The 26,285-nt window shown below is 38.6% G+C and overlaps 1 protein-coding gene and 1 non-coding gene across 3 annotated transcripts in view; one reads left to right on the top strand and one right to left on the bottom strand.

Moving 5' to 3' along the window:
• The window catches only part of Atp7a (ATPase copper transporting alpha), a 228,203-nt gene that overhangs the window by 88,482 nt on the left and 113,436 nt on the right, over nt 1-26,285 (bottom strand). For both annotated transcript variants that reach the window (XM_087196603.1, XM_004867484.4), the window contains exons 4-5: nt 5,211-5,700; nt 3,988-4,713 (exon numbers count right to left, since the gene is read on the bottom strand). In XM_087196603.1, coding sequence (XP_087052729.1) covers nt 3,988-4,713; nt 5,211-5,700 — 1,216 coding nt within the window. The remainder of the gene's footprint in view (nt 1-3,987; nt 4,714-5,210; nt 5,701-26,285) is intronic.
• On the top strand, nt 7,924-8,027 carry LOC147822466 (small nucleolar RNA U13). Its single transcript, XR_015445646.1, has one exon. It is a non-coding gene; the product is annotated as a small nucleolar RNA U13 (small nucleolar RNA).

Genomic DNA, 26,285 nt, shown 5'->3' with positions numbered 1-26,285 from the left:
ATCCCAAAGAGTTTCTCCTCTCCTGCAGAGATAAATAGGAAAACAGATGACGCAGAAATTTCCAATCTAACTTGTTCTTTCTCCCCATTGGACCAAAACAAAATTAAGTTTGGGTCTATTTGGCTAGCCCACTATGCATCCCCTGCATAGCAGAGCTACTTTTCGGGATGCTGAAGAAGAGCATCTTTGGAAGAAACTTTAACAAAGGCCTGATCATTTTCCTAAAGAATAAACATGTGGGCTTTTCAACTCAGATTGTGAAAGCATTATTTAGAACACAGAAGGTGCAAATTACTAAACAGTACCACTGTTAAAGAACTCAAAAGGGAGGCTTACTCACCAAGAGATAAAAGCTGCGGCTTTGAATACAACCATTTTTTTTTTTTCTTTTTAAGACAGGGTCTGGCTTTGTAGTTTAGGCTGGCCTTGAACTTACTATGTAGCCCAGGCTGGCCTTGAACTCACAGCAGTCCTGCCTCAGTTTCCCAAGTGCTAGGATTACAGGCATGTGTCACCATGTCTGGCCCAAACCGTTATTTTAATATAGCTAGAAGCTTCTGTCAAGCTCTCATAATTACTATTGTGATTTATGAATTTAGATTATAAAAAACAAAAGTTTGAACTGCCAATCACTTCATGTATTGTTTCAGAGCAATTTATTATTTTAGGTACCAGAGATAACCTGGACTACCGTGTGCAATTTTCACATTTTGGAAGTATACTATTAAATTAAGTCATAGATAGTCCCTTTCAGCTACCTTATCATGACCTCTAAACAAAGATTCATAAAATTGTGATCTTTACCCCCTGTAAATGTGACAACCAAAAGAATAAATCCATCTTCCACAGAGGCAGTAAAGGTATTAAAAGGCCACAATGAAGTAAGTGGTTGGTTTCTTTTTAATTATGTTAATAGGCTGTAACAACACTACCTATATTTAAATGAATTCAAAGGAATGCTGATTTCCCTGCACTTGAGGCAGTAATCAGAAATTATTCCAGAGAGGAAGAAGTAGAGTTCAAGCCCAGCCTGGGCAACCCAGTGATTAGTGAGACTGTCTCAAAGTACAAAATTTAAAAAGGGCTGGGGATGGAGCTCAGTACAAAGTCCCCGGGTTCAATCAATCCCCAGTACAATCAATCAATCAATCAATCAATCAATAAAAGTAAATAAATTTTTAAAGGGCTGGAAATGTAGCTCAGTCTATAGTTCAATCTCCAGTACCACAGAAAGAAAAGAAAATTGCAACTGTCATGCCTACAACTTATTCCCAAATGGTTCACACACAAAATTATATGTAGGTGTATGTGTTCATACATATATGTATATATATAAATGTATATCAAGAGAGAATGAGAAAACAAAGATGGTAAAATATTAAAAACTGAGAAATAGAGTGAAATTGGTAAATTCATTATACTGTTTTTTCAGCTTTTCTGTAAGTTTGAAATTAGTTAAAAATAAAAAGCTATCAAGAGTGGGAATTTAATCAAATATTTTGTTTGCTTCAATTAGTGAAGACAACTTCATATGTTACATCTTTTTTATTTTTAGAGGATGATATTGATTATCATGATAAACTACATCTCTCATTTTTCTCAAAACTTCCTTTAACATTTATGACCCACCCAGGACTTGGTGCAACATGAAAGCAAAAGGTGCCATGCCCTATACCTGAGAACAGGTCACAGTGGTCATACAAGCGAGTTGGATCACTCAGAAAAGGAAAATTAAAACTGATAACCACAATTCCAGTGGCATCTTAAACTCTGATCTCTAGTGGAACCACAGGATGCAGACATTTGATATCAACTACTTATCCCAATAATATGGGTCATTATTGTCACACCTTTATCAATTCTTTTAAGGCGACATTCATTGTGCCAAGGTTTTGGGTTGTGTGTTTGTTTTTACCTACCCATAATGGCCATGAATATGTTTGTTATAAACCCTTAATCCAGATGCAAGGCACATAAAGGGCTCCTTATAATTACTTTCTGAATAAGTGATTCATGGGGTCCATGACAATAGTAGATTGAGATAAAAGACAGTGAATATATAGTAAGACCTTGTCTCAAAAAAAAGAAAAGAAAAAAGGGTGAATTTTATGGTATGTGAACTACAGATTAAATATACTTTATCAATAGTTGGGGCCAGAAGTGTTTCGTATTTTGGGGTTTTTCTTCAGATTTTAGAATATTTGCATAAACATTTGATATCTTGGGGATAGGACCCAAGTCTACTTTTTTTTTTTAATACCAGAAATTGAACCCAAGGCTTCATATATGGAAGGGAAGCACTCTACCACCAAGCTACATCCCCAGCCCCTTAGGGCAAAAGCCTAAACATGAAATTCACTTATGTTTTATATATACTTCATACATACATTCTGGAAGTAATTTTATCCAATATTCAATATTTTTGATGTACCTGTGCTTTCACTGCAACCCATCAAATGAGATCAGGTGTGGAATTTTCCACTTTGTTGGCATCATGTTGGTACTCAAAAAATTTCAGATTTTAGAACATCTCTAATTTTGGATATTCAAATTAGGGATGCTCAATCTGTGTATATCAACTTAAAAAGGTGAGAATTATATAATTTCTACCACTTGTCATCAATATGAAAATTAAGTTTGGTTTGACTCTGAGTCCTTTCTCACTAATACTTATGTTACATTAGAATCTAAGCATGTGCTTAAAAAAATTTTTACATTTTGTCTTAACCAAAAGGCCATGGAATGATGTGTTTAATAAATTTTGTATTCAGTTTTAGTGACCTTAAAAAGTGAGTATTACTATTTGATATGCTTCATTTTAATCAAGAAAACAAAGATTAATGATACTGTCTAAAAATTAGTTACATACATTTTTAGTTGTTAAAACAAGAAAGTTCACTAAGGCGATTCTTCAATTTAATTCAAGGCCAGGTTCAATTTGGGTTCAAAACAAGGAGTAACAAGTTTGGGCTGGGGATGTAGCTCAGCAGCATAGCACCTGCCTGGCAAGTGCGAGGTACTTAGTTCAATTCCCAGTACAAAATAAAAAGTTCACATAGGCAAATTCCATTGAATATACATTTTTGCTTTCAGTTGAAACATAAGTGCTGTCAAGAAATATAAAGACTAGAGCCGGGGATTTAGCTCAGTGGTGCCACACCTGCCTTGCAAGTAAAAGGTCCTGAGTTTGATCCCTGGTACTGGGGAGGAAAAAAAAAAATATATATATATATATATATAAAGACTTTGGAACAGTCTAAAGTCAATTTAATTTCAACACCTAAATTTAAAATCACAGTCAAAACTCCTATTATTTCTCCCTTTATTCTTTTTGAAATAACATTTGGTTCCCCCTTTATGTAAACACCTCCATACATAATCCTTATGGTTTAAAAAAAAACTGTAAGACACAGGAAAGTGCAATGGAACCAAAAAAATCATCTTTAGCCTACCACTCAAAGATAACCATTATTAAAATTCTGGATCATGCCCCACCAGGAATCTTAACTCATTCTCATACATAAGTAATATATCCATGGTATAAATCACATACAGTTGTTTATAAAATTTTGATCATAATATATAGCATTTCAGCTTTTTTTTTCATTTAACCAAATATCTCAGACACTTTATTGAGGCATATCTTTAATATTATAATTTTTTTTTTTTGGTACTGGGGATCGAACTCAGGTCCTTGTGCTTGCAAGGCAGGCAGCAGAACCACTGAGCTAAATCCCCAGCCCAGCTAAATCCCCAGCCCTATGATTTTTATAGCTTCATAGCATTTTGTTTTGTAATTTTAAAATACTATAATTATGAAAACATTCTTAAGCATCTTTGTATGCATCAATGACTACCTCCATAGGACTTATTTGTAAAAAGTGAATTTCAGTGCCTGTGATTCATTCTTCATTGCTAAAAGCCAAATGAAGCAGAAAAATGGAAATGAAAGAACATTAGAGGAATCAAAGGAAAGATGATAATTACCTGACAAGGTAGCATCAAATCCCATGTCTTCTATTGCTTCTTTCAAGGTTTCTGGAGATGTCAGTAAAGGATCATACTCAATAATCCCATTTCTATTTTCAAGGGACACTTGGATTGATTTGACACCTGTCTTTTTTGATATGACACCCTCAATAGACTGGACACAAGAATTACAAGTCATGCCATCAATGTTTATCACAGTTTCTTGAGTCAGAGGCTGGGTGACTATGTTCAAAGGACTCTTTTGAAGAGATGAGCTGAAGAGAGAGTTGGAGGCATTCTCAACTTCACTTGTAATACTAACTGTATATTTCCCTGGAGAAACAGCCTCTATTGCTTTTCTCAGTGTTTCTGGAGTGGTTGAACTTGCACGGTACTTTACAATGGCAGATCTATTCTCTAAAGAAATTATTATGCTGCTTACACACTGGAGTGTAGATAAAGCACTTTCAATATCTGATACACATGATTTACAGTGCATGCCATCTATGATGAAAATGGCTGTTAAATCACTAGTATATGATGGACTCCTTTGCTGTGATCCTTCTGGAGATTTGACTGGTATATTTTTCAGACGCTCTACATCAATAGCTCCCAATTTGAGGTGCTTGGGCTGTTGTTTGACGTATACTGGAAAGCCCACAGCTTCAATCTGCTTCTTTATTTCCTCTACTGTGATAAGATGAGGTTGATAAATAATAGTAGCTTCTTGGTTGTCCAAGGAGACTATAATAAAAAGATACATATTTAATTCGGTTATTCTCGGGCTACTTCCAAATCAATAATTATTTCTCTCTCATTCTTCTCATCTTCTCTTAAAATAACTTTGTCCTTTTCAGAAAATATGACTGACATAGATTAGAAACAAAAGATATGACCATTGTTGCTATGGTCTCCAAGTTTCTGAGTGCCTGAATAGAAATATATTAGAGGTTAAGAGTTCACCAGGAATGTTGTGTTAAGAACCTTGAACTACATAAATCCCTACATAGCTGCCTTTTCTGCTAAACTAAAGGTCAAGACTCATGGAATCTTTAATTGTAATCACTAACTTTACCAATAGTAATTCTGAGAATATGCAATGCCTCAAACTTCAGTGAAACAGTAAAGATTCTAGTCCCATGGTTTCTAAACTCAAGCTTAGAAAGAAAGCGAAACATTAAAAAGTTCAAAACAGAAAACTAAGTCTTACAAAACAAACACAGTAACACCAGATAGATTACCTTTAATTCGCTGAACACCTTGAAGTTTCCCAATTTTTCCTTCAATGGTACTAGTGCATGAATGGCAAGTCATCCCTTGCACTTTCATCTTCAGCATGACTTCACTTGCTTGAGCCATACTGTGATCTTCACAACTTCCTGAGTTTTTCTCCAGAGTTCCAATATCTAAACTGAGGTCTGGAACCAGCTCTATTATCTGATTAGCACTCACTATAGAAGGGATTATTGTCACTACTACAGTTCTTTGCTGAGGGGAAATTTTAATGTCTGTCACACCCCTAGTCTTCAGCAATATACCTTGGATATGGTCCCATGGCAAAGCCAATGAAGTAGTAACAGTCAGAAACACAGTATCAGTTAAAACAGGAAGAGGACTAGGATTATGGAGAATAGCATCAAAGCCCATGTCATCAATAGCTTCCTGTAGGGTCTTTGGAGTCTGAAGCTTGGAGTCATAAATAATGGTTGCATTTTTTTCTTCCAGTGAAACCTTTTGGAAGAAAATTTTAGAAGTCAGTTTAAACTATATGACACAAGACCTAAAAATATCAATCCCAGTATCATATTAAATAATAATGAAATAACTCTAATAGAGTTTCTCTATTAATTTTCATCTTTACTATTCTCACTGGAAAAAAAAATCACAAAATGTTTTGTCTACCTAGGAGAAAAGTAAAGCAATATATAAACCTACGTAAATGTGGTACCAACTGGGTCTTTAAAACATGCATGGACAAACACCCTACAATTTCACAACTGAGTGTAAACTATTCTTTTCTACCATCTCCTTTCACAAATTGTTTTAATATTTCACATTCTACCAATCCAAAAGGTTACATAGGAATACGATTATCTATAGAAAATAAAAGGTAATATGAAGTTTACTCTTTAAAAAATGTTCAGTTCAGTTCCCAAAGCCCTGCATGTGGACTTCTCTCGAGAATTCAAGCAGGTTTTTAATAGGATGGCCTAGACTTGACATCGTGTAGGATCCCATCACCACTTTTCAGGACCTGGATATAAAAGTTCTCCTAGGTTTCCTCAAGATTTGGACAGTATAAAAAGATACAAATGCCAAGAAGAGTTGCTATTGTGGCTTTCCTCATGATAGCCCACCCTGCTTTCTCCAGGGTGTTCTTTTATCTTGCATTTTCCTCTTTTACTCAGCCCAAGCTCGCTCTGCAGAGCCAGTTTCTCACTCTTAACTTTTACTTTTCCAAATAAATAAATATGTTCAATTAAGATAATTGTTGGCGGGCTGGGGATTTAGCTCAGTGGTTCCGATGCCCGCCTAGCTTTATGAATGAAGGCAGTATTCATAAATTTTTGTACCATAAACTCCTATACACCTAGGTACTACAGCATAATTTTTTTTTTGGTTTTTTGAGATAGGGTCTCACTTTGTAGTTCAGGCTGGCCCTGAACTCACTGTGTAGCCCAGGATGGCCTCGAACTCAGTGGCGATCCTTCTGCCTCAGCCTCCCGAGTGCTAGGATTACAGGTGGCACTACCACGCCCAGCTCATAATATTAATTTTGTTCAAAAAATCTTCAGTAGCACGGGAGCTAGCACAAAGAATCAACAACTGGGATCTCATCGTATTAAAAACCTTCTGCACTGCAAGAGAAACTACCAACAGAGCTAAGAGACAACCTATAATGTGGGAAGAAATATTTAGCAGCTGTAGCTCAGACAAAGGTCTACTATCAAGAATACATAAAGAACTGAAAAAAATCAGACCTCCCAAATTCAAAGACCCAATTCAAAAATGGGCATCCGAAATGAACAGACATTTCTCAGACAAAGAAGTAAAAACAGCAAGTAAATATATGAAAAAATGTTCAACATCACTGGTCATTCAAGAGATGCAGATGAAAAGAACACTGAGATTCCACCTCACCCCACAAAAAATGGCTGCTATCAAGAAATCAACCAATAACAAATGCTGGCGGGGGTGTGGAGAGAAAGGAACCCTTCTCCATTGTTGGTGGGAATGTAGACTGGTGCAACCACTGTGGAAATCAGTATGGTGATACCTCAAAGAACTAGGACTAGAGGTCCCCTTTGACCCAGCTATTCCCCTGCTGGGAATCTTCCCCAAAGAATTAAAAGAATCATACCACAGCGATATAAGTGCACCTATGTTTATAGCACAGTTTGTAATAGCTAAAGCTTGGAAACAGCCCAAGTGCCCATAGACTGGAAACTGGATAAAGATGTGGTTTTTTTATAAAATGGAGTACTACTCAGCCATAAAGAATGAGAAACTAGAGACATTTATAGCTAAATGGATGCATATTGAGGCCATACTCTTAAGTGAAATAAATAGGACACACATGTGTAAATACCGAATAGTTTCTCTAGTGTGAGAAATTGAAAGTGTAAATAAGGATAAAAATGATTAAAATCAATAATTGATAATTTGAAATAAGAAAAGGTCCAAGGGTTTGGAGATGTTGGAAGGGAAAGGGAAAAGGGAAGAAGGGAAAGAAAAAAATTATGAGAAAAAAAATGGAATCAAACTCTGTGTAGATAGGGAAGGGCGGAGGGGGTGAAGGGTGCACAGGTAATGGCAGAAAAAATAAAAACTAAGATGCATCATGTTCTGGTACAAACACCCAATGATAACTGTAAATGTATTTTATACCTAAAATGTACCAATAAATATATATATTAAAAAAATTTTTTGTTCAAAACTGGAACACTTTTATTGGTCCTTTTGTGTTTCATAAGCGTGACAATTGGAGTTTTGCAATACTGTGTGAGATGTGTCTCCTTCATACTTTGTTATGATGTCAGCACATTACCTGTCTGATGTGAAAAAGGAGAAAAGGAACATCTTTAGTATTTTATGTGATTATAAAATGATTATATTCTTAAAGTTAAACTACTGTACATATTTTTTTTATTTTGAGACGGGTCTCACTAAGTCACTAAGTTGCCCAGTCTGGGATCAAATTTGCAATCTTTTTGCCTCAGTCTCACAGAGTGCTGGGATTACACGCATGTTCCATCGCGTTGAGCTAACTGTATATAACTTAACCACCACCATGACTGCATCTCTTTGCCTGATATTTTACAGAGATTTATGATGAACACACACACACACAACACAAGGTTGAGAGTCAGAAGTTTTGAGTTCCTACTACAATTCTCCACATAATGGCAACCACAATCATTAATTCTATCATCTAAAAAATGGGAAAATATGCCCTATTATCTTCTAGGGATCATATAAGTAAAAAAGATAGGATAGTTCTTTGTAGTAGCAATGAATTATATAAAATTAAGACAACAAACAATTTATTTTATCAAGCACTTATTGTGTTTGCCAGGAAATGAGACTCTCAGGATACAAAGTTGAACATGGAATACTCACAGGGAGCAATATTGGAACAGAGAATACAGAAAAAATGACATCTATTTATCCCTGGGAATATGAGTCAGAAGAAGATTCGAAAGGGAGTGAACACCTGAGGGCTAAAGAACAAACAAGAATCAGCAAGGGTATACAAGTTAAGAAATTGCAGATAACTAGAAGTACAAAAGTAGAGAAAGATGGAGGGCTGCAGAATTAGGCAACTGTTCCATTATAAGTCTTGTATGCCAATAATAGTTTGTAATTTATCTTATAGGTAATCGAGAGCTATAGCAAAATTAAATGGGAATGACATAGTTAGGTTTGCATTTTATGAAGAATCACTTCAGAGGCAGCATGGAAGATGATTGGGTGGGGTGGAGTAATACAGAAGGAAGGAAGACCAACTAGGAGGCTATTTTAAATTGTAACAATTTAAATTTTACAATAGAGGGTCTGAATTAAGACAGGAACACTGAGCATAGAGAGAAAGGAAATTTCAAGATACATTTAGTAGGGCAGGACCTACTACTGACAAGATATAGAGGTTAAGGGAATTGACTAGGATAACTTACAGATTTGTAGCTTGAACCAGAGTGTAGAAAGTAGTCTATTTAGTTAGCTTATGAGTACGGAAGCTAGCTAGGGAAATGGCCTGAGATAAGAGTTGAGTGACCAGCTATATTGATAAGAATTAAGAATATACACTGAGGGCTAAGGATTTAGCTCAGTGGCACAGCGCCTGCCTTGCAAGTGCAAGGTCCAGAGTTTGATCCCCGGTATCAAAAAATATATATACACTGAACTAGAACTTTGGACCAAGAATGAACTTCCACAGGCAATGTAGCATGATGCCCCTTTCCTACTAGAAGGAGTTATAGCCACTCCCTACTAAACTGAGTTCTGAGGAACTTGAACATGCAAACTAACCAGTTTTTCTCTAAAACTAGTTTCCTTTAAACTCTACATGTTGAAGAACTGGGTTAGACAGCCTGAATTCCAACTGGTCATTTTAAATTCATAGAGCCACCTGTGACAGGTGACCACTAAAGAATAGAGCAATTTCTGTGCTCTGCTTATCTATAATTAGCTCTGGCTTGAGGGTCCCTGAGGCCACTCACGTGGGACCCGTCCTGGAAATTCAGGAGTTCTTCTTATTATTATTATTTCCAATCAAACTCTTCTAACTGCCTCTTTTGGTTCACAACTTCATTCCTTGACATTTGCAGAACCATGAGCTCAGTACTTATGCTAACACATGGTCAGATGGTGGCACCATTAAATGGTATCAAAAAGAAAGGAGGAAGTAAGGAGTGGTGGTGCAAAAATATATTCTCAGGTATTCTGAAGGTTAAGGCAGGAAGATTGCCAGTTCAAGTCCAGCCTGGGCAATTTAGGCCCTGTCTCAAAATAAAATTAAAAGAAAAGGGGCTGAGGATATAGATCAGTGTTAGAGTGTTTCCCTAGCATGCATGAGGTCCTGAGATAAAATCCCCAGGACCACGAACAAAAATAAAGAGAAAGAAAGAAAAGAAAAAAAGTGTTTGCTTCGGCAGCACATATACTAAAAAAAAGAAGAGAAAAGAGAAAAAAAAGGAAAGGGGGAGGGCCGGGGATTTAGTGCAGTTGGACCGCGCCTGTCTCGCAAGCTCAAGGTCCTGAGTTCGATCCCTGGTACCAAAAAAAAAAAAGAAAGAAAGAAAGATAGAAAGAAGTTAAGAGGCTGGAAGAGGAAAGAGATTTGACGAATTCAGTTCTAGACTCATTGTTTTTGAGACAGCAGAAGAATATTAGAGTTCAAAAGGCAGTTAAAATGAGTACAGTACTATTATTAATTCCTGTTGAAAAGCTTTGTTTAGTACAATAAAACAACTTCCAAATATAATTAAATGTAATTTGGAGTGAGAAATCTCATTTTAAAATTTATAAGATACTAGTATAGTTAAATCCTTCACTTATTTTATTGAACATCATTTTGTATTTCTTCCTTTGGCTTGGTAATTGATGACTAGGTATTTGATGAAAATTTGAAATATATCTATAGCACAGAAAGTTTTTAAGACTCACAATTCTAATTGATTAGCTTGTTCTTAATTATGGAAGACATCAACAGCATAAATAATCCCAACCAGAAATAGGAAAATATTTTTGTTTAGACCATATAATATTTTCCATGAAACAGCTATAGAATAGCCAAACAACTCATATAGGAGACATATGCTTTTGAAAGCAAAGCCATAAGATGGTGAGATAGGAAGATAGGATGAGGCTAAAACTAGCTGGGGAAAGAAGGCATGGCAAAATCCCCAGACACGTGCAGAATCACTCCCAAGGCCTTGTACGTGGACTTCTCACAAGAAATGGAGCAGGGTTTTGATAGGATGACATGGATGTGATGTCAGCAAGGGAAATATAAAAAAAGTACCATTGCTACTAAGCACTTGCTATCGTGTCTCTTCACAGTAGCCCACCCTATGCTGTGAGGTGTATTTTTATATTTTTCTCCCTTTCTCCTACTTTTACTTGGCCCAAACTCACTCCACAGAGCCTGTTTTTTCCTACCTTTAATAAATGTGAAACTTGTCCACCATTTATGCTTGCTTTGTTCAATTCTTTGTTCATGACAGAAAGAACCCAGAAATCACCTCTTATAGGAAACTCCAGCACCCAAAGCCCAGTAACATTATCTGGCTTAGCCAATCAGGAGAGCAACTAAGGCCCTTTGGGTACAATTTTGTTGTTATTGTTGTTGTTTCTCTAAAATCTACAGCCATGAAGGTTTTTTTTTTTCTTTGTCTCCATTTGGATGGGACAGCTTCCAGGTGTGTTCCACCATGTGGGATGGGTAAGGAGCACGTGGCCTCTGTGGTTTTTCCAGCCCAGAAGAGGGCTCCTAGTATGCTTTTTATCTTCGTGTTTTCCTTCTCTGTGATATTTTGCTACTCTTGGAAAATCAACTTGGTCTCTTGCTTAAATAGCTGCCTACCCCAGTTTACTCCTTTTTGTGCTAAGCCCATCTGCACTCTTCCCATAAATGGCCTTTTCTTTCTCAAGGTGTTATTTCATCTTAGTTTGCCTCTCTGCCATTATGGTTTGTCAAATGACTGACAGTCATTTTGATTTTTCATGTGACTGGCAACCACTATGGGTTTCAGCCATGTGGGTTCAACCATGTTTCTTTACCATTTTTTTTTCAACTGGCCTCATGGCCACAGAGAAATCTCACTGTTGTAGATAGGAGCTAAGCCTCTTATTACAAGGAACATATGGGCTTCATCTCTCTTTTCTTTGAAGTAGGTTAGATCCCTTCTTTATTTCTTCTAACAAAATTCAAGTAATTTAGAGATATATGCCTGACAGCCTGGGGCGAACAAAAGAACACCCAGTAGGGGCCAGGGATTTAGCCACTGCCTGCCTCGCAAGCACAAGTTCCTGAGTTCAATCCCCGGTACCAAAAAAAAAAAAAAAAAAAAAAAGATTATATATATATATATATATAGTGTTTCTTCCATGGCTCCACTCTGCTTAAGTAGAACCATCAAGTGGCTCAACATGGCTAAAGGAGTCCCAGTGCAGTGGGGTGGGACTTTACCCTGAACTCCTGGGAGTTTCCAAGGGCTAAAGAAAGCCATCAAGTGGTTCAACACCTTTCTCCCTAAGGAGTTAGTGGGCCTGAGTACAGAGAATCCATCATGTTTGCTTATTTCTATAAAGGGCACCAGCGTCATCCTAGCTTCTGACAGAGATGTCTGTAATGAAGCTTCAGTCTCACAAAGGAAGCTCTGTGGGCTCAAACTGAGTCTCCTTCTTCTGCATGAGACACAATCTTAAAGACCCAAAACATAGTTTTCTCTCTGTAGGCCCCAAGATAAGCCATGGGAAACCACATGAACCATGCCCAGCAGATTCCACTGACTTCACCACTAGGCCATATCCTTGATCACTGGGAAAGGATTGACCCTGGCAATTTGAAAAAGGAACAACTTACCTGTTTTTGCAACACAGTTTGGGTTCAGTATGAACTAGAAAATGGTGAGAGATGGGTATAGTATGGCAATTTAAACTATGAGATTATTTTTTAGTTAAATTGTTTCTACTTAAAACATAGAAGTGGAGGTCTGGGGATTTAGCTCAGTGGTTCCCGCACCTGCCTCGTAAGCGCAAGGTCCCAAATTCGATCCCCAGTACCAAAAAAAAAAAATAGAAGTGGAGTAAAATACCTTATGTTCAGGCTTTTGTGACCCTTTATCTCAGAAAAAGCCCAGAAAGTATGGTATTTAGAGTGGCCCCTGAGGAAGAGAGAGAGTTATCTTTGATGATCCTGTCCTCAGATCCCCACCTGTCTCTTGGTGATATGGGTCTCTGTCATCTGTTTAATGAAGACAACCACACTGGGAGGTCTCTTTCACCTCCTCCTTATAATCCTTAGGCCAGTATATCAGTTCCATCCCATCAAGTGACTCAGGAACTCCACTAGAGCCTAGTGCTCTAGAGGAAGTCAATATTCCTCAGCCCCTCCATCGTGCTCCTTAGATAGCTTTAAGTCTAACTAGATGCACACAAACAGCTTTAAGCCTGGCAGGATGTTCTCAAGGGTTGTTGTATTTCTTACTCCGCTAACTTCCAACTTGTCCTGCCTGTTAGAGAGATCTCAGGAGCAGAGGGGACTACTTGAGTCCAGGTCCCCTTTTCAGTTGCAGATATCCAGAAATGCAAAGAATGGCTAGGGCAACTTTCAGAGGGTCTTAGTAAGTTTACAGATGAATTTCAAATTTGACCCTCATTTTTGACTTATCATGGCAAGATCGCCAATTCATCTTGGCCACTTGCTGTACCCCAGATGAAAGACAAATAATCCTATAAGAGGCTAACAACTATGCAAATCGTAAATATGCTTTAAGAAGGAAAGAAAACCACACCGGAAAGGCTATGCTCCCTTCAACAGAAACAAACTGGGACTACAGTACTAGTCAAGGACTAAATATGATGTCTAATATAATAGCTGTACTTACAATGGGAATGAAAATGTGTACTAAGAAATCTGTTAATTATGATAAGTTGAGTGGGGTCATATAGGGCAAAGAGAAAAACCCAACTATCTTCCATAGCTGATTAACAGATGTCTTCTGCAAATACACAAACACAGATATATCTTCCATGGAGGGAACGGTACTGATGGGACATAATTCCATTTGTCAACTGGATCCAGATACTTGGTGTAAATTACAAAAAGTTCAGATGGGTCCCCAGGCACCTATGACCCAATTGCTAAACACAGTCTTTTCTTTGTTCAACAATTGGTATGCAGAGGATGATAAAAAGAGAAAAGCTATAATTATAGTTGTCCCAATTGGCAAAGCTTTAAATTCAACCAAATCATCTAAGGGAAAATCCAAGGACAATCAAGGAAAGAGTTCCAGTTTTAAGTGCAAGAAGACTGGACACTGGGCAGGCAACTATACCTAGGCCCTGCTCTGAGTGTGAGGAAGCCAATGTGCCTGCTTCATGGCACTGGAGGGTTGATTGTTCCCACTCCCATAGAGAGGTTAGGCCAGCCAAAATCCTTGTTTCCCACTCTGAAGAGGCACACGGGACCCTACAATGCTCCTGTCCACAAACACTATTTCTTGGAAGGAGACACTATGTCATGGGTGAGCCAATTCAGTTATTTCATTCTGTTTTGACTTCCTTCTCTGGAAACACCTCCTCTAGATCTACAACCATACTTAAGGTCATGGGGACCCCTAGAGTCAGAGATTCTTTACTCCTGCTCTGAAATGTCACTTTGAAGACCAAATATTTAACCATGAGTTTCTAAATTTTACATGGCATCTTACTCTCTTGCTATAAAGAGATTTACTAGCAAAACTGGGGGGCCAGGCGTGCTGCCACCTGCCTAGCAAGCGCAAGGTCCTGAGTTCAATCCCTGGTACAAAAAAAAAAAAAAAAAAAAAAAAACTAGCAAAATTAGGGGCAATTCTCAAATTCTGAAAAAGGCAAAAACAGATTTTACCTGTTAGGACTATGCCAGGTCTCCGTGACCTAATTAACCAACAGGTGGATCCTGTTGCATGGTATAATAGAATACCTAGAAGGGCAAATTCAGCTATCCCAGTAGTTATAAAACTAGAAGACCCCAGCCAGTTTCCTAACCAAAAGCAGTATCCAATCAAAGGAGAGGCCCATAAAGGCCTCCACTCTCTCATAGTCAGGTTTCTCAAATATGGCCTTATGCACCCTTGTCAGTCACCTTGCAATACTCCCATTCTCACTGTAGTAAAGCCCTCAGAATACAGAATGGTACAAAATGTCTGCTTCATTAATGAGGCTGTAATCAAAATCTATGCTCTGGTGGTATATCCATAAATAATTCTTTCCCACATACCAGGGAACATGAATTGGTTCCCAGTCTTAGCTCTCAAAGACGCTTTCTTTTCTATTGCCCTCCATCCAGATTCCCACTTTGTTTGCCTTTAAATGGGAAAATCCTATTTCAAGAGAAAAACAGCAGTATACTCAGGCAGTTCTCCTACAGGAGTTTAGAAATAGCCCTCACCTTCTTGCTCAGGTACTAGAAAATGACTTAAGGAATCTAGAGCTTAAACAGGGAAGCATCCTACAGTTTGCAATGATATTCTAATCTGCAACCCAATTTGGGAATTATCCAACCATAAAACTACACAGACCCTCAATTCTCTAGCTAAGAAGGGATACAAAGTCTCCAGGGAAAATGCCCAGGTATACCTCCAGAAAGATCAATATTTGGGACACATTCTTACACCCAGGGAAGGGATAACTATCTAGGGACCAGATCCAAGCTATCTGTGATCTTAGGCCTGCTGCCAACAAACAACAGCTTCATTCCTTCCTGGGAATGGCCAGCTCCTACTGGATCTGGCTACCTAATTTTGGACTAATGGCAACGCCTTCATATGAAGCTGTCAAAGGTGCTGAGTCTGTGTCCCTAAAATGGACAAAAGTGACTGACAATGCCTTTAGAGAAATAAAATACGCCCTTACTCAGCCTCCAGCACTGGGAATACCTGACTTAAGAAAACCCTTCTTCCTCTACATATCAGAAAAGAGAGGAATTGCTTTGGATGTCTTGATCCAAAGGCTAGGCCAACAACTCTCCCCAGTGCATACTTTTCAAAAAAGTTGTTTGATGACCACTCTATGTAAGACCAGTAGTAGCTACAGACATGCTAACAGAGAAAGGTACAAAATTAACTTTTGGACAAAAACTAGAAGTTCTGACTCCCCATCAGGTCAAGGGTATTCTGGAGACAAAAGGTTACTTGAGGTTAACAGGGGAACAGCTTGCCAAGAATGAAGCCATGCACTTAAACACCCCTAAGGTTATTATAAAAATTTGCGCTACTCGTAATCCTTCCTCTTTGATGCCTACAGGCTCAGAAGTTAACTATTCTTGTGAACAAGTGATCTCCCAAAGCTATGCAAGCAGCCAGGAAAGCAGTGACCTGTCCCTCCAAGGTCCTGAGGAAGTGTGGTTCACTGATGGAAGTAGCTTTGTCCCAGAAGGACATCAAAAGGCAGGTTATTCAGTTGTCAGTTCACAACAGATCACTGAAGCCAAGCCCCTCCCCCCAAGGACCTCTGTTCAAAAAGTACACCTAATAGTTCTTACTGGGGGATTAATATTAGGAAAAAGCAAGAAGCTCAATAGCTATACAGACTCCAAATATGCCTTTCTGGTGCTACATGCTCATGCAATAATTTGGAAAGAAAATGGCTTGCTAACTAACAAGCAATCATCTATAAAGTGCTAATAAGCAAGTTTACAACTCTTGGAGGCATTCCATATTCTTAAGCAGGCTGTAGTCATGTACTGCAAGGGACACCAAAGAAACATGTCTAAAGTCTCCTTGGGAAATGAAATGACTGAAAGAGAAGCAACAGGGGCAGCCTGACAGCCCCATATGTCTCCCAATGGTGGCAAACCTATAGTATGTGTGCCGCAGCAGGCTGACTATATCATTAAAAGCTCTAAAACACTCACCATCACTGCTCTAGCCTTATTCTCAGTTCATGAGGAACCATTAAAACCAGTCTATATTCCCCAGGAAAATAAATGGGCCTTAAGACAAGGGGGAACTAAAAAGGGACTCTGGTGGTATTTAGAAAACAAACTGGTCCTTCCTCAAGGGATAGCTATAAAAGGGAAGCTCAAGGGAAGGCTATAAAAACCTTTCACAGTTCTTTCCATACGGGAAGAAATGCTATATTGGAAATGCTCACTCAAATTCTCACAGGACTAGGACCAGTGGCAACCACTCAACAGGTCTGCAAAGCTTGCCCAATCTGTGCCTACAATAACCCTGACAAGCCCAAATCACACTTTTGTTAGAACCTGTACAGAGGAGAGGGACATATCCTGGTGAGGTCTGGCAATTTAGACTTTAGCCACATGACACTATGTGGGAGATTTAATCAAATATTAGTCCTAATTGACATCTTTACAGGCTGGAATAAGGCTTCCTTACCCTTTCAGAAAAGGCCACAGAGATAATCACAGTGCTTCTCAAAGAGCTCATTCCTTGGTTTAGACTGCCCTCAGACCCTTTAGAGTGACAACGGTCCTTCTTTTATGTCTCAAATAATTCAGGGGGTGGAAACGGCTTTAGGAATAAAGACCCATCTCCAATCTACATGGAGACCTCAGTCTATTGGAAAGGCTGAGAAAGCCAACCAGACCCTAAAGTGAGTTCTGTAAAAACTTTGGCAAGTGACGAAGTTTATTGTTCTGGCTCTGATTACTGCCAATAATGCTCATGAGGGTCCACTTGAGATGTTATATATGGGAGGCTATTTCTATCTTCTGATATGGTAGTAAACCAGAGACCATGGGACTCTTACAATATCTTATTAATCTAGGCCAAGTACAACAGACTATCCAACTGTATGGGAACAGAGTTGGGCCAGCTCCTGGCCAAGGGGGTCCCATCTAGTGTCCACCCTGGAGACAAAATGCTCATAAAAACTTGGAAAGAAGGAATTCCCACAGCCCAATTAAAACAAAAATGGAAGGGCCCCTTTTCAGTGATCCTTGCCACACTCACTGCAGTAAAAGTGGCAGAGGTAGATAATTGCATTCACCTTTCTAGGTTAAAGTCAGCCCCACTTGAACTGACTCAAGCAAGGGACCATCCAAAAGGGAAAAATCACTCCTGTGAATCTCTGGAAGACCTGAGATTTCTCTTCAAGAATGAAGACTTCGGGCCGGGGATTTAGCTCAGTGGTTCCACCACCTACCTTGCAAGCACAAGGTCCTGAGTTCGATCCCCAGTACCAAAAAACCAAAACAAAACAAGAATGAAGACTTCAGTACTACTCTGGGTGCCAATAAGTAAGCAAAATCTCATTAAGGTCATGGCTCTCAGGCTCTCAATTTATCTGACATCCCTCTTTGACATACTCTGTCCTCCACAGGAAGTGTGGAAATCTGACCTGCTCCTCATATTTGAACAGCCCCAACTTAATAAACAATAAAGTTACTTTCGTTCTCCCATTGTACAGACAGCTTAACATTCATAATTTTTTTTGTTTTGTTTTTCAAGCCAGGGTCTCACTATGTAGTTCAGGCTGGCCTTGAACTCACTATGTAGCCGAGGCTAGCCTCAAACTCACAGTGATCCTTCTGCCTCAGCCTCCCAAGTGCTAGGATTACAGGCATGCACCACTATGGCTGGCTCAGTCACTAACTCTTATCTAGTTGTCTTCTGTTTTATTCTCTTCAACCCAGCCAGTGAGCCACAACACCTCAAAGTAGTTAGGGAGCACATAATCCTCAGTAGGTAGGATCTATAGCACCTTCCAGCAGAAAGTAGCTATATGAATACAGAGACCTCCACCCCCTTGAGACCTCATAAAGAATTATGGAGATATGCATCTTTCAGGGGGAAATTAGACAAAAAGATATGATGGAGCTAAAACTAGTTGAGAAAGGAGGTGTGACAAAATCCCCAGATACATGCGGAGAACCATTCCCAAGGCCTCATGGACTTCTCATGAGAACTGAAGCAGAGTTTTTGTTGTTATTGTTGTTGTTGTTGTTGTTGTTGTTTGGTACCAGGGATCAAACTCAGGACCTTGTGCTTGCCAAGAAGGTGCAGTGCCACTGAGCTACATCCCCAGCCCCTGAAGCAGAGTTTTGACAGGATGACCTGGACATGATGACAGCATGGGGAATATAAAATAGAGATCATCACCATTAAGCATTCACCATCATGTCTCTTTACAGTAGCCCAACCTATGCTGTAGGGAGTATTTTTTCTCCCTTTTCCCTGTTTTACGTTACCCAAATTCACTCTGCAGAGCCTGTTTTTTCCCAGCTTTAATAAATGTGAAACTCTGCCACTATTTTTGCTTGTTTCATTGAATTCTTTGTTCAGACAGAAAGAACCTATAAATTATCTCTAAGAGACTCCAGTACTGCAAAAACCCAGTAACAATGTTAGCTACTATCAAATGGGAGGTTTTGTCCCTTTGTGTTTTTAAAGTGATCCTCTTTTAAACTTTAATCTCATTTTCCTGAGATCAATGCTTTTCTGATTAAGACAATGACTTCAGGGCTGAGGGTGTAACTCAACTGTAGAGTGCTTTCCCCTTGGATTAATTATCTGCACAAGGAAGAAGAAGGATGAGGAGGCGGAGAAAAAGGAGGAGGAGAAGACAAGGAAGAAGGAATGAGGGGAAGAGAAAGTGAAAAAGGGGAAGGAGGAGGAGGAAGACAGAGAAGGGGGAATAAGAGGAAGGAGAGGAGGAGGAGGGAGAAAAGGAAGGAGGGGAATGGGAAGAAGAGGAAGAGAAGTAGAAGGAGCAGGAGGAAGTGGAGGAGACTTTTTTGAGACAAGGTCTCACTATATCATTTAGGCTGGCCTGGAACTCAATATGTAGCCCAAGCTGGCCTTTAACTTGAAGTGACCCTGGTGCTTCAGCCTCCCAAGTGCTGGGATTACAGGTGTACATCACCAGGCCTGCTTGGCAAGAAGACTGTTAATCATTCTACCTGAAGGGGAGATGGAAAATAGATTAGTGGTTTCCAGGTACTAGGGGAGGAGGCCCAGGTAGCACAAGGGAGTTTTTGGTGTAAAGAGAGTATGCTGTCCTTGTTTTAGTGGTGGTTAAATGAATCTCGTGTACATCTGCTAACATTTATAAACCTTAAAAGCTGTTTTCAAGGAAACATGTAACAAAAAAGTGAATGTTGTTGAATATTTTTTAAAACAAAAAATTAAATAAAATGAAAAATTCAGTTCCTCAGTTGCATTGGCTACATTTGAATTATTCAATTGTCAGTGCAGTTCAAAGTGCCTAGTGGCTGCCTGTTATGGTTTGTACATAGATGTCCCCCTAAAGCCTCGTATGGTCATAGGTGGGGCTTTTCAGAAGTAGCTGGATCCAGGGTGTATGCTGCTAGGATCAAGGATGTGATGCTGGGATTGATTCATGGGGCAATGCTAGGATTAGGGCTGCCCCACCCTAGGTATGAGTGTTACTACCTCAAGGGTGGATAGCCTAGATAAGATATGAGACAGAAAGAGGGTCTCTGCTTGTGCCTTGTCATTTGCTGCTTGGGGCTTTTGTTACATCCTGCCTTCCATGCCATGAACTGTTTTTTCTCCTCTGTGATGCCCATCTGCCATGCCACTCTGCCTTGGAGCCAGCCAGTTATGGACTGAAACCTCCACAAACTGTGAGCCAAAATAAACCTTTCCTCCTTTAACTTTGGGTGTCAGATATTTTGTCTCAGGTAGGAGGGAAGTAACTAAGACACTGCCATACCAGACAAGGCAAACATAGAACATTTCCACCACTGTTTTATATTCTTAGAACTATTTTAGGATATGTTTGTGTGTGTGTGTGTGTGTGTGTGTTAGTTACTTTTCTCTCGTTGCTGAGACAAAATACCCAACACTCAAAGTTAAAGGAGAAAGGTTTATTTGGCTTACAGTTTTGTAGAAGTTTCAGTCCATAATCAGCTGGCTCCAAGGCAGGGTGGCAGAGGGGCAATAGTTCATGGGGCGGAAGACAGACAGCAAAAGCAACAAGGGACTTTAACAGCATCTTTCTGCCCCTTTTATCTTATTCAGACTACTTAGGGCAGGTAGCACTCATGCCCTTAATCCTTGGGCCTAGCCCCACCACGAATCAATGACACACTCTAGGTTCAGCCACCTCTGAAAAAGCATGAGGGTTGGGAGAACATCTAAACACAAGCCATAATAGTGTGGTACTCAGGACTAAACCCAGGGCCTTTCACACTAAGCTATTTTCCCAGACTTTTTATTTTTTATTTTGAGAGAAAATCTCATTAAGTCACTAAATTGCCCAGGCTGGGCTAGAATTTGCTATCTTCCTGCATTGGCTTTCCAGAGTGCTGGGATTACAGGCATGTGCCATTGTGCCTGGCTGGTACTAATCTATATTTTACTGATAAAGTAACAACCTGAAAAATTCTTTTCTCTTTAGGTTTCAATATATTGTATGTATCTGACATCTCTTAGTAATACCTGGTTTTGAGCTAATCCTCTCCCAAATAATGTCAATTTACCAACATACCCAGTGAGAAACTGTTCTGATTATAAAAGCAAAAATCATTTTATCACTAGATGATTTGCTAAAATTTATAATGCTTTAGCCTATATTTACAAAAGACATATGGAAACTATGTACAAAATACTATATAAAAAGAAAGAAGTTCCTGGGTGTTGTGGCACCCACCTGTAACCCCAGTGCTTCACAGGCTCAAGCAACTGCAAGTTTGAGGCCACCCTGGGCTCCGTAGTGAGTTCAAGGCCTGCCTCAACTACATAGCAAGACTGTGTCAAAATAAAAAAGGAAGGAAGAAGTCACATTATCCTATGCTATTCGGGATGCAGAGGGAGAAAACACTTTCTTATTTGGTAACTTTTATTTGTGTTCTAAACCTGGCCAACCACATGTAATGCAAAAATGTTCCCTTTAGAAGAACAGTATTCAATTTTTTCTCTGAATGTTAATATCAAATAGACTTTTCAAACCCAAGGTTTTAAAGGAAACAAACAGAACCTTATTTTCTTTTAAGAAGGAATTCACATACTGGTAGCTGGTAATTATCACAATACAGTTTTGAGGACGAAATCCTTAGGCAGGAAACTAAAACAGTATTTATTTATGCAACAAATATTTATTAAATGTGTATTATATACTTCACACTGGCTAGCTGCTAGGGATACAATGGTGAAAACAATCAGACACAGACTCCATAGAGCTGGAAATTGCTACTAGCAATCTCATTCTAGGTCTGCATTGTTCTCCCTTCACATGGTTCCTTCTTCCCAAACCACCTCTTCTTCCCAAACCACTCAATGTTAATTCAAAAGTTGTCTCTCAGAATTTTTTATTAGGAACTAAGGCTGTTAGGTTTATTTTCAGAGAAAATACTGATAAAATGGAAAATCAGTCTCTCTGAAATTAAACATAAGAGCTTTCAAATTATTAACATAGGAAATACTGAGGTACAGGGGTTGTCTTTACATTATTATTAATGTAATTACTGTAATTATTACAGTGTTCTGTGTCTCCTGAAATGTCAAACATGAAATTCGGCACAGTTTACTTTTCTACATTTGATCTTTGTATAATTTGTATAAATATACAAAGGGTGCACCTTCGCTTTTCAGGCAGTATGAAAGCTAGAACCTTTCACAAGTTAACCCTACATTTGAGGGTTTCAGTTTCCTGACACACTGGACAAAATAATCCTTTTCAGCTCTAATGTTTTCTAGAAACTAAAATTTGTTAATATGACTTATTGAGTTGTCATTATTACATTTTTCTCTTTTGCATTCTTTATTATTAATAGTGAAAAGTATCATAGTCTGCATGTGCCCCTGCAAAACTGATATGTTGAAACTCTAACCTCAGGAAGGGCCATGGGGGGGGGGGGTGATTAGGTTATGAAGGCAGAGCCCTCAGGATTTGGATTAGTGGTTTTACAAAAGAGGCCCCAGAGCCAAGTGTGGTGGTGCACACCTATAACCCCAGCACTCGGGAGGCGGAGGCAGGCAGATCACTGTGAGTTCAAGGCCAGCCTGGGCTATACTATGAGTTTGAGGCAACTAAATAGTGAGACCCTGTCTCAAAAAAGCAAAACCAAAACAAAACAAAACAGGTCCCTGAGAGCCCACACAGATGAGTTCACCATGTGAGGATACAGAGAGAAGACACCACCTACGAACAAGGAAGTAAGCCCTCACCAGATGCTGAATTTGCTGGTTCTAAGATTTTATAATTCCAAGCCTCCCAAACTATAAGAAATAAATTTTATTGTTTATAAACCACTGTTTGTAATATTTTATTACAGCAGCCTCAACAGATTAAGGCAAAGGTTTTCCACTTCCCTATATGAAAACCAGGAAACTGAATAAACTTCCCAGAAGACCAGGCAAGAAAATGAAAGAACTGAGATTCAAATACAGATATAGTTAACTCCCAAAACCATGCTTTTTCCATCTATAAATGATTAGGGAAGATGATCTCCAATCTCTTGAAAAACTAAAAGTCTGTGTCTGTTATTTAAGTAATGTATGACTAATAAATTTTAAAAAACAATTGAAAGGCATGAAATCTTTCTAGTGTTTGAATGAAATATTACTTCTGTGTTTGATTTCCCTCCATACATTTTACATCTTTTTCTACCCTAATTTAAACTTCAAATGACTTAAAAAACAAATTTCTTTGCGGTTTAACAGTTGAAAATCTGGATATTCTAATATTTCCCCACTTTTAAAAAGTCACGTTGGGGAAGGTCTTTGGCTAAAGTTTTAGCACACTGAAATTCCTTTTTTGTGTAACCCCAGCACTCTCAAGGCTGAGGTAGAAGGATAAAAAGTTCTAAACAACTTAGAAATTTATAAGACGCTACCTCAAAAACAAAAAATCTTTTTAAAGCTGAGGGTGAAACTGGAGATGTAGCTCAGTGTACGGTCCCTGGGGTCAATCCCCAATACTGCAATGAATAAATAAATATTCCTTTTTATCTCCCAAGAATAAACTTATATGTCATCAAAAGAATTCATTCAGTCAGTGTGGGAGTCTTCAAATGAGTTGTTTTCTCCGTGTGTGTGTGTGTGTGTGTGTGTGTGTGTGTGTGATATCAGGGATTGAAACCAGGGCCTTCACACTGATGCAGTGAGCAATATATCCAGCCCTATTTTATTTTGATACAGGGGCTTCTTTAGAAGTTGTTAAATTGCTAGTTTCCCCATGCTGGGCTGAAACTTGTGATTCTCCTGCCTCAGTCTTTCAGAGTGCTGGGATTCTAAGTATGCATCACCATGCCTGGCTTCTTAATAATTTTAAGCATAATTTCATTTATGAAAATTGAAAACACACACAAAATATAAATTGTATATTTTTAAATGTAAACACCTATGGTCTGTCAAACATTCAAGAGTGCCCCTATTGCAAGAAGAATGACAGAAGGCATGAGCAATGGAAGGAGGGGACAAAATGATACAAAATAAGAGCCTAATGATGATTATTGATATTTATGCACCAAAGAATATGATGAACTTAACTCTCAACTTTTATCTGAGACCCAAGTAAATATGGTTGGGGTTGTAATCAAAAGCCTCTCCAAAGCCAGGTGTGGTGGTGTATACTTGTAATCCCAGCATTCTGGGAAGCTTAGGCAGGAGGATCACAAGTTTTAGCCCAGCCTGGGCAATTTAGCAACTTTTCAAGTCCCTGTCTCAAACTAAAAAGAAAATTTTTAAAGGCTCGCAATGGAGCTCAGAGCAAAGGCACCGGGTTCAACCCCATTTCGAAGGGATCTGCTAACAAGGACATTTAATACTTTAATTTGAGTATCTAATCTGAAGACTTCAGGATACTAACGTAAGTCAAAGGAGAACTTTTTAATGTTTCCAAGTATATGATGCTCTCAAACATGACAAATGCAATGCTCATGGAGTAGCAAGTTCTGCTACAGTGAGCTCTAGAGGTTTTCAAAGATGCCTTAAAGGTTAAGCAAGTCTGGCTTTGGTAATTTTTTCACATTTTAAAAATATAGTTTATCAATTCCTATTAACTTTATAAAATATTGTATTTCAATGTGATATTTTCATACATATATGATTATATCAATCACTATTATCCCCCTTACACTGCTCTCACATATCCCATTTCCTTCCTCTTATTTAATAACAGTCTCCCTTCTATGTCCATGCAATCTTTTTCTACATTCCACTTATTAGGGAAAGCATGAGTCTGATCTTTCTGAGATGGGTTCATTGGACTTAAGGTGATGGTCCCCAGTTCCATCCATTTTCCTGCAAAAGATATAATTTTGTTCTTTATGGCTGAATGATACTCCACTGTGTATATACAGCACATTTCCTTTATCCATTCATCCACTGATGGGCACCTGGACTGATTGTATATCTTGGCCATTGCAAATTGTGCCACAATAAACACACGTATGCAGGTATCCCTGTACTTAATTCCATCAGTTATATAATTAAGGAGTAGATAGCTGGGTCACATGGTAGTTTTATATTTTTTTGTAGGAATTTCCAAACTGATTTCATAGTGACTGTACTAATTTAAATTTCCATCAGTAGAAGTGTTCCTTGTCTCACATCCATGCCAGAATTTAATGTTTTTTATATTCTTGTTTTTGTTTTTGGTACCAGGGTCGAACTCAGGACCTTGTGCTTGCCAGGCAGGTGCAGTACCATTGAGCTACATCCCTGGCCCCGTTTTTTGTATTCTTGATGACAGCCATTCTGACTAGGGAGAAATAGCGTATCAAAGTAGTTTTGATTTGATTTGTCTTTCCCTTATGACTAAAACTGTTGAACATTTTTTACATGTTTCTTGGCCATTTGTACTTCTTTTCAAAAGTGTTTTGTTCAATACATTTGTCCATTTACTGATTGAGCTGTTGATAATTTGGCGTTAAATTTTTTGTGTTCTTTATATATTCTATTATATATAATCTTTTAAAGATTAGCTGGAAAAGACTTTCTTCCATTCTGTAGGCTTTCATTTCACTTGCCGTGCAGAAACTTTGATCGGATGCAATCCCATTTGTTGATTCTTGCTGTTATTCCCACTGCTAGTGGAGTACTATTCAGGAAGTCTCCCTGTGCCTATGGCTTCCAGTGTTTCTCTCATATTTTCTTCTAGCAGTTTCAATTCTACAACACGGATATTCAGTTTTCCCAGAATCATCTGTTTCTCCAGTGTGTTTTTGCTCATTTGTCAAGAATCAGATGGCTGTAAGTTGCATGGGTTTGTTGCTGTCTCCTCCATTCTATTTCATTGGTCTATGTGTCTATATTTGTGCTAGTACTATGATGTTTGTGTTACAGTGGCTTTGCAGATAAATTTGCAATTGGAGATTGAGATGCCTCTAGGCTTGCTCTTTTTGTTGAGGATTGTTTTGGCTATTCTAGGTCTTTTGTGTTTCCACATGAAGTTTAAGACTGTTTTTTTCTAGTTCTGAAAAGAATGTCATTGGAATTTGTATGGGGATTGCATTGAATCTGTAGATCACTTTTGGTAATTTGGCCACTTTAATCTTATTATGCCTAGTGTTCCATTTTTGGAATGACATATAACAAGGGAACATAATAAAAACTTTTATTCCATGCAGGGCATGGTGGCACACCTATAATCCCAGAACTTGGAGGCTAACGCACCATGAT

The sequence above is a fragment of the Heterocephalus glaber genome, unplaced genomic scaffold (assembly GCF_053883595.1).
Source record: "Heterocephalus glaber isolate CG9 unplaced genomic scaffold, H.glaber_assembly_v1.0 deba00001613, whole genome shotgun sequence".
Taxonomy (NCBI): domain Eukaryota; kingdom Metazoa; phylum Chordata; class Mammalia; order Rodentia; family Bathyergidae; genus Heterocephalus; species Heterocephalus glaber.
This window is presented reverse-complemented; position numbering and strand designations above follow the sequence as displayed.